Source organism: Pseudorca crassidens, chromosome 3 (genome assembly GCF_039906515.1).
Source record: "Pseudorca crassidens isolate mPseCra1 chromosome 3, mPseCra1.hap1, whole genome shotgun sequence".
In the NCBI taxonomy this organism is placed as follows: Eukaryota; Metazoa; Chordata; class Mammalia; order Artiodactyla; family Delphinidae; genus Pseudorca; species Pseudorca crassidens.
The window spans coordinates 62,985,945-62,997,956 of NC_090298.1; the positions used below are offsets into that span (position 1 = coordinate 62,985,945).

The window sequence follows — 12,012 nt, forward strand, 5'->3', positions numbered from 1 at the left end:
AATATTTTCACTGCCCTAAAAATTCCCTGTGCTCCACCTTTTCATACCCCTCTCTCCACAAACTCATGGCAACCACTGATCTTTTGTTTTGCCTTTCCCCCTAACGTTTAATTGGAACCCTATATGTAGCTGTTTCATATTGGCTTATGTAACTTGTAATTTGCACTTAAGGTTCCTCTTTGTATTTGCATGGCATGGTAGATTATTTCTTAGCACTGAACAATATTCCATTGTCTGGATATACCAGTTTATTTGTCCATTCACCTGGTGAAGACATCTTGCTTCCAAGTTTTGACACTTAAGAATAAAGCTGATAATATGGGAAGGTTTTTGTGTGCACATTAAGTTTTCAGCTCTTTTGGGTAAAATAGCAAAGAGCGTGATTGCTGGATCTTATGGGAAGAGTATGCTTACCTTGTAGGAAACTGCCAAACTGTCTTCCAAAGTGGCTGCACCATTTTACGTTCTCACTAGCAATGAATTTAGAGTTCCGTGTGCTCCACATCCTCCATTTAATGTTGTCAGTGTTTTGGAATTTAGCCATTCTAATAAGTGTGTAGTGGTACCTCATAGTTGTTTTAGTTTGCAGTTCCCTGATGGTGTAGGATGTTGGGCATGTTCTCACAAGGCTTATCTACTGTCTGTACCTCTTCTTTAGTAAGTGTTAGATATTTTGTTCATTTTTAATAAGGTTATTTATTTTCTTATTGTGGATAATAGCCCCTTTCAGATATATCTGTTGCAAATACTTGCTCCTAATCTGTGGCTTGCCTTTTCATTCTTTGACATTATCTCAAAGAGCAGTGTTTTTTTTTTTTGTTTTAATATTATTTTTTTTATACAGCAGGTTCTTACAAGTCATTTGTTTTATACATATTGATGTATATATGTCAATCCCAATCTCCCAATTCATCCCCCCCACGTGCCGCTTTCCCCGCTTGGTGTCCATACGTTTGTTCTTTACACCTATGTCTCTGTTTTTGCCTTGCAAACTGGTTCATCTGTACCATTTTTCTAGATTCCACATATATGCGTTAACATACGATATTTGTTTTTCTCTTTCTGACTTACCGCACTCTGTACGACAGTCTCTAGGTACATCCGCATCTCTACAAATGACCCAATTTCGTTCCTTTTTATGGCTGAGTAATAGTTCCTTGTATATATATACCACAACTTCTTTTTTTTTTTTTTAACATCTTTATTGGAGTATAATTGCTTTACAATGGTGTGTTAGTTTCTGCTGTATAACAAAGTGAATCAGTTATACATGTGTTCCCATATCTCTTCCCTCTTGCATCTCCTTCCCTCCCACCCTCCCTATCCTACCCCTCTAGGTGGTCACAAACCGCCTAGCTGACCCCCCTGTGATATGCGGCTGCTTCCCACTAGCTATCTATTTTACGTTTGGTAGTGTATATATGTCCATGCCACTCTCTCACTTCGTCCCAGCTTACCCTTCCCCCTCCCCATATCCTCAACTCCATGTTCTAATAGGTCTGTGTCTTTATTGGTGTCTTACCCCTAGGTTCTTCATGACATTTTTTTTCTTAGATTCCTTCTATATGTGTTAGCATATAGTATTTGTTTTTCTCTTTCTGACTTACTTCACTCTGTGTGACAGAGTCTAGGTCCATCCACCTCACCACAAATAACTCAATTGCGTTTCTTTTTAATGGCTGAGTAATATTCCATTGTATATATGTACCACAACTTCTTTATCCATTCATCTGTCGATGGGCATTTAGGTTGCTTCCATGACCTGGCTGTTGTAAATAGTGCTGCAATGAATATTGGGGTGCATGTGCTTTTTTGAATTATGGTTTTCTCTGGGTATATGCCCAGTATATGCTGGGTCATATGGTAATTCTATTTTTAGTTTCTTTTTTTTTTTATTATTATTATTATTTTTTTTTTAATTATTTTTTTTTTTATTTTTAGTTTCTTAAGGAACCTCCATACTGTTCTCCATAGTGGCTGTATCCATTTACATTCCCACCAGCAGTGCAAGAGGGTTTCCTTTTCTCCACACCCTCTCCAGCATTTGTTGTTTGTAGATTTTCTGATGATGCCCATTCTAACTGGTGTGAGGTGATATCTCATTGTAGTTTTGATTTGCATTTCTCTAATAATTAGTGATGTTGAGCAGCTTTTCATGTGCCTCTTGGCCATCTGTATGTCTTCTTTGGAGAGAGGTCTGTTTAGGTCTTCTGCCCACCCCCCCTTTTTTTTTTTTGCGGTACGTGGGCCTCTCACTGTTGTGGCCTCTCCTGTTGCGGAGCACAGGCTCTGGACACGCAGGCTCAGCGGCCATGGCTCATGGTCCCAGCCGCTCCGCGGCATGTGGGATCCTCGCGGACCGGGGCATGAACCTGTGTCTCCTGCATCAGCAGGTGGACTCTCAACCACTGCGCCACCAGGGAAGCCCTGCCCATTTTTTGATTGGGTTTGTTTTTTTAATATTGAGCTGCATGAACTACTTGTATATTTTGAAGATTAATCCTTTGTCCGTTGATTCGTTTGCAAATATTTTCTCCCATTCTGAGGGTTGTCTTTTTATCTTGTTTGTAGTTTCCTTTGCTGTGCAAAAGCTTTGAAGTTTCATTAGGTACCATTTGTTTATTTTTGTTTTTATTTCCATTACTCTAGGAGGTGGGTCAAAAAAGATCTTGCTGTGATTTTTGTCAAAGGGTGTTCTTCCTATGTTTTCCTCTAGGAGTTTTATAGTGTCTGGTCTTACATTTAGGTCTTTAATCCATTTTGAGTTTATTTTTGTGTATGGTGTCAGAGAGTGTTCTAATTTCATTCTTTTACATGTAGCTGTCCAGTTTTCCCAGGACCACTTAAGAGGCTGTCTTTTCTCCATTGTATATCCTTACCTCCTTTGTCATAGATTAGTTGACCATAGGTGCATGGGTTTATCACTGGGCTTTCTGTCCTGTTCCATTGATGTATATATCTGTTTTTGTGCCAGTACCATATTGTCTTGATTACTGTAGCTTTGTAGTATAGTCTGAAGTCAGGGAGTCTGATTCCTCCAGCTCCGTTTTCTCCCCTCAAGATTGCTTTGGCTATTTGGGGTCTTCTGTGTCTCCATACATTTTAAGATTTTTTTGTTCTATTTCTGTAAAAAGTGCCATTGGTAATTTGATAGGGATTGCACTGAATTTGTAGATTGCTTTGGGTAGTATAGTCATTTTCACAATATTGATTCTTCCAATCCACGAACATGATACATCTCTCCATCTGTTTGTGTCATCTTTGATTTCTTTCATCAGTGTCTTATAGTTTCCTGAGTACAGGTCTTTTACCTTCTTAGGTAGGTTTATTCCTAGGTATTTTATTCTTTTTGTTGCAGTGGTGAATGGGATTGTTTCCTTAATTTCTCTTTCTGATCTTTTGTTGTTAGCATATAGGAATGCAAGAGATTTCTGTGCATTAATTTTGTATCCTGCAACTTTATACCATATTCATTGATTAGCTCTAGTAGTCTTCTGGTGGCATCTTTAGGATTCGTTATGTATAGTATCATGTCATCTGCAAACAGTGACAGTTTTACTTCTTCTTTTCCAGTTTGTATTCCTTTTATTTCTTTTTCTTCTCTGATTGCCGTGGCTAGGACTTCCAAAACTGTGTTGAATAATAGTGGTGAGAGTGGACATCCTTGTCTCATTCCTGATGTTAGAGGAAATGCTTTCAGTTTTTCACCATTGAGAATGATGTTTGTTGCGGGTTTGTCATATATGGTCTTTCTTATGTTGAGGTAGGTTCCCTCTGTGCCCACTTTCTGGAGAGTTTTTATCATAAAATGGTGTTCAGTTTTGTCAGAAGCTTTTTCTGCATCTGTTGAGATGATCATATACTTTTTATTCTTCCATTTGTTAATATGGTGTATCACATTGATTGACTTGTGTATATTGGAGAATCCTTGCATCCTGGGGATAAATCCCACTTGATCATGGTGTATGATCCTTTTAATTTGTTGTTGGATTCTGTTTGCTAGTATTTTGTTGAGGACTTTTGCATCTATATTCATCAGTGATATTGGTCTGTAATTTTCTTTTTTTGTAGTATCTTCGTCTGGTTTTGGTATCAGGGTGATGGTGGCCTTGTAGAATGAGTTTGGGAGTGTTCCTTCCTCTGCAATTTTTTGGAAGAGTTTGAGAAGGATGGGTGTTAGCTCTTCTCTAAATATTTGATAGAATTCACCTGTGAAGCCATCTGGTCCTGGGCTTTTGTTTGTTGGAAGATTTTTAATCACAGTTTCAATTTCATTAGTTGTGATTGGTCTGTTCATATTTTCTATTTCTTCCTTGTTCAGTCTTGGAAGGTTATACCTTTCTAAGAATTTGTTCATTTCTTCCAGGTTGTCTGTTTTGTTGGCATAGAGTTGCTTGTAGTAGTCTCCTAGGATGCTTTGTATTTCTGTGGTGTCTGTTGTAACTTCTCCTTTTTCATTTCTAATTTTATTGATTTGAATCCTCTCTTTTTCTTGATGAGTCTGGCTAAAGGCTTATAAATTTTGTTTATCTTCTCAAAGAACCAGCTTTTAGTTTTATTGATCTTTGCTATTGTTTTCTTTGTTTCTGTTTCATTTATTTCTGATGTGATCTTTATGATTTCTTTCCTTCTACTAACTTTGGGTTTGTTTGTTCTTCTTTCTCTAGGTGTAAGGTTAGATTGTTTGACATTTTTCTTGTTTCTTAAGGTAGGATTGTATTGCTATAAACTTTCCTCTTAGAACTGCCTTTGCTGCATCCCATAGGTTTTGGATCATTGCGTTTTCATTGTCATTTGTCCCTAGGTATTTTTTGATTTCCTGTTGACTTCTTCAGTGATCTCTTGGTTATTTAGTAACGTATTGTTTAGCCTCCGTGTGTTTGTGTTTTTTACGGTTTTTTCCCTGTAATTTATTTCTAATCTCATAGCATTGTGGTCGGAAACGATGCTTGATACGATTTCAGTTTTCTTATATTTACCAAGGCTTGATTTGTGACCCAAGATGTGATCTGTCCTGGAGAGTGTTCTGTATACACTTGAGAAGAAAGTGTAATCTGTTATCAGATGGAATGTCCTATAAATATCAATTAAATCTATCTGGTCTGTTGTGTCATTTAAAGCTTGTGTTTCCTTATTAAGTTTCTGTCTGGATGCTCTGTCCATTGGTGTAAGTGAGGTGTTAAAGTCCCCCACTATTGTTGTGTTACTGTTGATTTCCTCTTTTATAGCTGTTAGCATTTTCCTTATGTATTGAGGTGTTCCTATGTTGAGTGCATATATATTTATAATTGTTATATCTTCTTTTTGGATTGATCCCTTGATCATCATGTAGTGTCCTTCCTTGTCTCTTGTAATAGTCTTTATTTTAAAGTCTATTTTATCTGATATGAGTATTGCTGCTCCAGCTTTCTTTTGATTTCCATTTGCATGGTATATCTTTTTTCATCCCCTCACTTTCAGTCTGTATGTGTCCCTAGGTCTGAAGTGGGTCTCTTGTAGACAGCATATATATGGGTCTTGTCTTTGTATCCATTCAGCCAGCCTATGTCTTTTGGTTGGAGCATTTAATCCATTCACATTTAAGGTAATTATCGATACATATGTTCATATTACCATTTTCTTAATTGTTTTGGGTTCGTTTTATAGGTCCTTTTCTTGTTTTTCCCACTTAGAGAAGTTCCTTTAGCATTTTTTGTAGAGCTGGTTTGGTGGTGCTAGATTCTCTTAGCTTTTGTTTGTCTGTAAAGCTTTTGATTTCTCCATCAAATCTGAATGAGATCTTTTCTGGGTAGAGTAATCTTGGGTTGTAAGTTCTTCCCTTTCATTACTTTAAATATATCATGCCACTCCCTCTGGCCTGTAGTGTTTCTGCTGAGAAATCAGCTGTTAAGCTTATGGGATTCCCTTGTATGTTATTTGTCGTTTTTCCCTTGTATCTTTTAATAATTTTTCTTTGTCTTTAATTTTTGTCAATTTGATTACTATGTGTCTCGGCGTGTTTTCCCTTGGATTTATCCTGCCTGGGACTCGTTGTGCTTCCTGGACTTGGGTGGCTGTTTCCTTTCCCATGTTAGGGAAGTTTTCGACTATGATCTCTTCAAATATTTCCTCGGGTTCTTTCTCTCTCTCTCCTCCTTCTGGGACCCCTATAATGAGAATGTTGGTGCATTTAATGTTGTCCCAGAGGTCTCTTAGGCTGTCTTCATTTCTTTTCATTCTTTTTTCTTTATTCTGTTCTGTGGCAGTGAATTCTACCATTCTGTCTCCCAGGTCAGTTATCCGTTCTTCTCCCTCAGTTACTCTGCTATTGATTCCTTCTAGTGTATTTTTCATTTCAGTTTTTGTATTCTCTGTTTGTTCTTTAATTCTTCTAGGTCTTCATTAAATATTTGTTGCATCTTCTCGATCTTTGCCTCCATTCTTTTTCCGAGGTCCTGGATCATCTTCACTATCATTATTCTGAATTCTTTTTCTGGGAGGTTGCCTATCTCCACTTCATTTAGTTGATTTTCTGGGGTTTTATCTTGTTCCTTCATCTGGTACATAGCCCTCTGCCTTTTCATTTTGTGTATCTTCTGTGAATGTGGTTTTCGTTCCACAGGCTGCAGGATTATAGTTCTTCTTGCTTCTGCTGTCTGCCCTCTTGATAATTGATATGTTAATAGTATTGAGTCTTCCTATACATGAACAAGGAATATGTCTTTATTTAGTTCTTCTTTGGTTTCTTTTCTAAGAGTTATAGCTTGCTTCATTGATCTTGTTCACATTTTATTAGATTTATAGCTAAATTTATCTATCTGCTTTTTGGGGTGTGGTAATGTAAATAGTTTTGTAGGGGTAATATAAAAGGTTCATAATTCCAGTGTTTCATTGCTGTTACATTAGAAAGCAGTTGGCTTTTATATGTCATCCCTGTACCTTGCAGTCTTGTTATAATTGTGTATTAGTTCTAGTAGCTTTTTTGGTGGTTCTTTGAGATTTTCTACATAGACAATCAGGTCTTATGCAAATAAAGGCAGTTTAGTTATTTTGTAGCAGTCTGTATACCTTTTATTTGCTCTTCTTATTGTGTCAGCTAGGATTTCCAGTAGGGTGTTGAAAAAGAGTGGTGAGGGCTTCCCTGGTGGCGCAGTGGTTGAGAGTCCGCCTGCCGATGCAGGGGATACAGGTTTGTGCCCCGGTCCAGGAAGATCCCACATGCCGTGGAGCGGCTGGGCCCGTGAGCCATGGCCGCTGAGCCTGCACGTCTGGAGCCTGTTATTCTGCAACTGGAGAGGCCACGGCAGTGAGAGGCCCAAGTACCGCCAAAAAAAAAAAAAAGAAAAAGAGTGATAAGAGGAGACTTCTTTGTCTTTTCCTGGTCTTAAGCAGGCTTCTAATTTGTTGTGATTAAGAATGACGTTAGCTGCTGTAGGGGTTTTGATGTTATCCTTCAAGCTCATATCGGCACATATTAGCTAAAACTCTTGAATTTTAACACGTAAGAGTAGCCAAACTACCCGTAAACTGTAAGATTCATCTGAAATCAACAGCAAATTTATTGTATTTTTATTGTTCAGTACCGTTTTCATGGGCCAGGAACTGCTCTGTAAGGAAAGTCAGACTGTGGGCCAGCTTAAGAGTTAAATGAATAAGAATGCCTCCTACTCTCACCGTCGGCACCTGCGCTGTCAGCTTGTGATTAAACTCCACACTTAGAATGCATTCCTTATTGCGTGAAGATCTTGGATTCTGATAAAATGCCAATATTTTTATGGATGGAGGAACTAATTAGCCTTTTAGAATGAATGAGTATCAAATCCTTTCTCAGAGTTTTACGTGGCAAAGTTGAGTAAAAAGAGGAAATTGATATTTGGGGGAATCTGAAAGATGAATGTCATTTGCCTTATAATTTTGCCTACTACCGACTTTGGGTGGAATACCTCACTGTAGGAGAATGAATCCATTAATCATCAATTCTTAACATGCAAAGCTAGAGGAAAATGAAAGTTGGCTTAGATCAAATGTGGTGTTTTAAACCACCTTTGTCACACACACAAGTGTACAGCTCATAAGTTTTAATTTTCACTAGATGAACATATGCATACAGCTAGCACCAGCTTGTTAAACAATGTTAACAGAAACTCAAAGCCCCTTGTGTCACCATCTAGCATCATCTAGTAAGTATTCCCTACCCACCCTCCACCACCCCCTGCCCCCGCCGTCACCAAAGGGTAAATTATCTTCGTTAAATAACTTTCCCCTAGCTAGCCAGAGGGGGCCTGTTACTCACTAGGCTCTTAAATACAATACTGTGCTCTATGAAAAGTCCATACAAACCCATCAGTTCATGCCTGAACATGTCTGAAACTTTCTCTTTCCATTTGGGATCTTTTAGATAATAGTATGATCTGACTCTGGTTATACCAGCTATACCAACAAAATGATTGATCAGTTTTATTTCTGAACTTCACATTCAGCTATTTGTATATTATGTTTAGAGATGCAGATTCACAGTTTGAAAATGCTGAATATCTCTTAGACAACTAATTTCTTCCTCAAGCACTAAGCACTATATTCATTCGATAATACACTCTAAGTATAGAAAAATCTCTTCATCTCTGAGCCAGTGCCACTCGATAGGCCTTAGAAGACCCTTTGTCCCTGAGTATCCCATGGCATGTATCCCAGCGTGGGAAAGTACAAGCTCACTCCCAATTCCAGGTGGTTACCAGTTGTAAATATGAGACTTTTTCAGTTCCTTCCTTTTGTTGGCTCAGCTGTGTGAATGGAACTGAGTATGCAGTAGGAGTGAGGAGTTGGGATAAGTTCTTGCCTCACTGTGTCCTTGAGCCATTCTGGGCTTTCCTCTATAAAGGACAGAATCCACATGGGACCTTTATTTCTTTTAATGAAGAGCTCAGGTCATATCTTCTTTAATTTCCCATCTGGAAACCTTTAGGATTATATATAGCAATCTGGGATTGTTACTGAGAGATACATGACTTTTTATCTACTAATAAATGGCCTTTGCGACTCTCTTAAGACTCCCCAGGTGAGAGCTCTCTAAAGGGAAAAGGTCTTCTTGACCTGCCATAAGAAGAGATGGAAGAATGTTCATGTTTACTCACCCTTGGCACCCCCCTGCACCCTGACCATAAGTTCCATGGGCTGATTTATATACAAAGGATTCAACCCACCTCACCAAGAGAAAGTGGAACCAGTCTGTATTGTATGTGATAGTTACATCTCTCTGGGGACGTGGTTGGCCATCGTGGCACTCTTCAGTGCATTCCCTAATTGGTAACTACCTGTCACCTGACCCTCAGCAGTGAGGTTGTCAGAAGCACTACTCCCACTCTTTATCCTCCTGCCAAGAATTCCGCTTTCTTTCCTTTAGAAAGAGCAATTCGTATTTAACTTGGCCAACATTGGGTGGGTGGTGATACTGTTAATCCAGTTTGGGAATACAAAATCAAAGAGGTTTGGGATTGGGGAATGGGAAGGAAAAAAATTGAATGAGGTATTAAAACACACACTTAGATTTGTGGCAAGAGGAACAGGTTCAGTAATAGTAGACATTATCTACAGAACATCAGGCTTAACCCATATATAATATCTAAATTACCGACCAAGTGGTTATTTTTTGTTTTTAAGGTCAACTATTTGAGTTAGCAGAATATAGCAGTTACAAGTATTGCATAATAAAATTGTTCAAGCCAGAACCCCAAAGATGAAACATTTTTCAGTTCAGAGAAAATATTTACAGAGTAAACGTCTTTTAATTGGTAGGTCATGCAGAAAGTGAAACAACAATATAATTTCAATTAAAACTGATAGTGTTTCATGCCACAGAACATTGCTTAATACATCATTCTTTGGAGTAATCCAGCTTACATATTGGGAGAACTCTCTTTTTTTCTATTAATGATAAAATATAATGGGACACATTGTAATAGAATTACTTTTTTTTTTTTTTTTTTTACCAGAAAAGAGAAAAATTACATGATGAAGAAGAAAGAAAAAGTGCCTGGGTTAGCCAAGAAAGACAGAGAACACTGGATAGACTTCGAACCTTTAAACAGGTAGTAAAAGTATGGTCAATTTATTATTTTTCATTGCTTTTTAAACAGAGGTACATATATACTCCTATTGTAAGATTTCTTTTATGAGAAAAACTTGATTTTCCCTTTATTATCCAGAAAACAATTTTAGTTATGGCAGTCCTTGGCTTACCACTTCAGTGATAGAAGAGGAATGGTCAGGGCCTCTGGGAAGCCTGGATTCATTAGTTCACAACTGACTATCCAATTTAAGCATCAACTTGTTATTAATTCTGTGTACATCAACACTGTGGTGTAATAATAGGACCAATGGCAGAATTAAAGGGTGGATCAACACACGTGAGAAATGCTTCAGCAGTTCTCTTGCCAGGCTTATCCATGACTCTGGACACTGATATCACAGCAGCTAAGCATTTCCTTGGAATGTGCTTAAACTAGGTAGTTCTGGTTCTCAGCAGCACTCAAGAGCCTTACTTCTACTCTTTATTCTGAGGGGTCTCCTTACAGGTGAAGGGAGCTTTTGGTCAAGTGAAAGAGTGGGGGTGGGTGGGAATGGGGTCCTTAACACAAGGATAAGCTTTGTGTTAAGAAAATGTCGTCTGCCAAATGCGTTAATGCTAGGTTTTACCATAGTAAAAGAATGAGAGTTCTGTGTATCAGTACTCCAAAAAATTTTATTCATTCTCCTTCTATTCTATCATAAAATGCATATATTGTTTTCAGAGCTTTAAAAAAATGCCATGTTACCCTTTGAAGAACATTAATGTTTTAATTTTTTATCTGTAAGCATTTGAAAATACATGTAAGAATCTAAGAACAGTTTTTTAGCTTTCTGCCTACCAATAGCATATATATATTTGACATCATTTGTTTTTTATTTTACACTGCTACTATTTTCCCATTTAAATTAGTACTTTTTATTCACTAAGGATCTTTCTTTAATCATATGGTAATTCTGAACAGTTGACCTCTTAAGTGGATAAGAGGGGAGAAGGATTTGATGATAAGCAAATAATAAAGAATTTGGTGATAATTATTTGTAAGGTATTACATTTTGGTATTTTGGTTTTCAGTATATTTTCCCTGAAAAAGCACAAAAGCTCTAAAATAAAATCTTGCATTGGAGGGAGAAAATAAACAGCCATTTGTTCATAAATTGTAATCTAACCAGTTATAATAACTTCTGATTTCTTAGAGATACCCAGGCCAGGTCATACTTAAATCAACCAGATTGCGACTGGCTCACGCAAGAAGAAGAAGTGCAGCCAGTCCCGTGTCCTGTGAAGACCAGTGTGACCCTCTGCCAGGAGCGCTACAGGTAGAAGAGAAAAGTGAGGGAGTGGAGGAAGGAAGGGGCAAGCTCGGGTCATCACAGACAACAGAAGCACAAAGCCTCACACAGCTTGAAGACAATTCAGCACAACTTGAAGCTACTTCGTTACCTCCCGGTGGTGTTACCTCTGAACCGCCTCCCGCCGCATCTCCTCCACTTCTGAGTAAGATTGACCCTAAACCAGGTTCTGCCACAGCAGATCCACTCCCCCCACCTCTTCCTCCAGCACCTCCCCCGCCACCTCCTCCTCCCCCACCACCACCGCCTCTGCCTGTCGGTAAGGACGGCGCCCCAGAGACACTGGAGGAAGGTCTGCCTAGAGTGGAGGGGAACGAGAAGAGGATCCCAGAGTCAGCTAGTGCCCCCTCAGCACACCTCTTCGACAGCAGCCAGCTCGTCAGTGCCAGGAAGAAGCTCAAAAAGACTGCTGAAGGTTTGCAGAGGAAGAGAGGTGAGTTAAAAAAAGATTTTTGAGTTCATCTGTTGACTGAGGCATGTAGTTAAAGGACGGTTTATTTCCTAGGACATTACAAAGCTTTAAACATTTTATTTTTGGACATTATTTGATAGCAAACAGGTTTTCAGGGTCTCAGCATGGCAGAATTCTTACCAACCCATGTTTGCACATGTGTACAG

General features: G+C 38.5%; 1 protein-coding gene across 1 annotated transcript in view; it reads left to right on the plus strand.

Annotated features, from left to right (window-relative positions):
- The window catches only part of JMY (junction mediating and regulatory protein, p53 cofactor), a 73,983-nt gene that overhangs the window by 51,797 nt on the left and 10,174 nt on the right, over positions 1 to 12,012 (plus strand). Inside the window, exons 8-9 of the mRNA XM_067731094.1 lie at positions 9,969 to 10,064; positions 11,239 to 11,827. Of these exons, the coding sequence (XP_067587195.1) occupies positions 9,969 to 10,064; positions 11,239 to 11,827 (685 nt within the window). The remainder of the gene's footprint in view (positions 1 to 9,968; positions 10,065 to 11,238; positions 11,828 to 12,012) is intronic.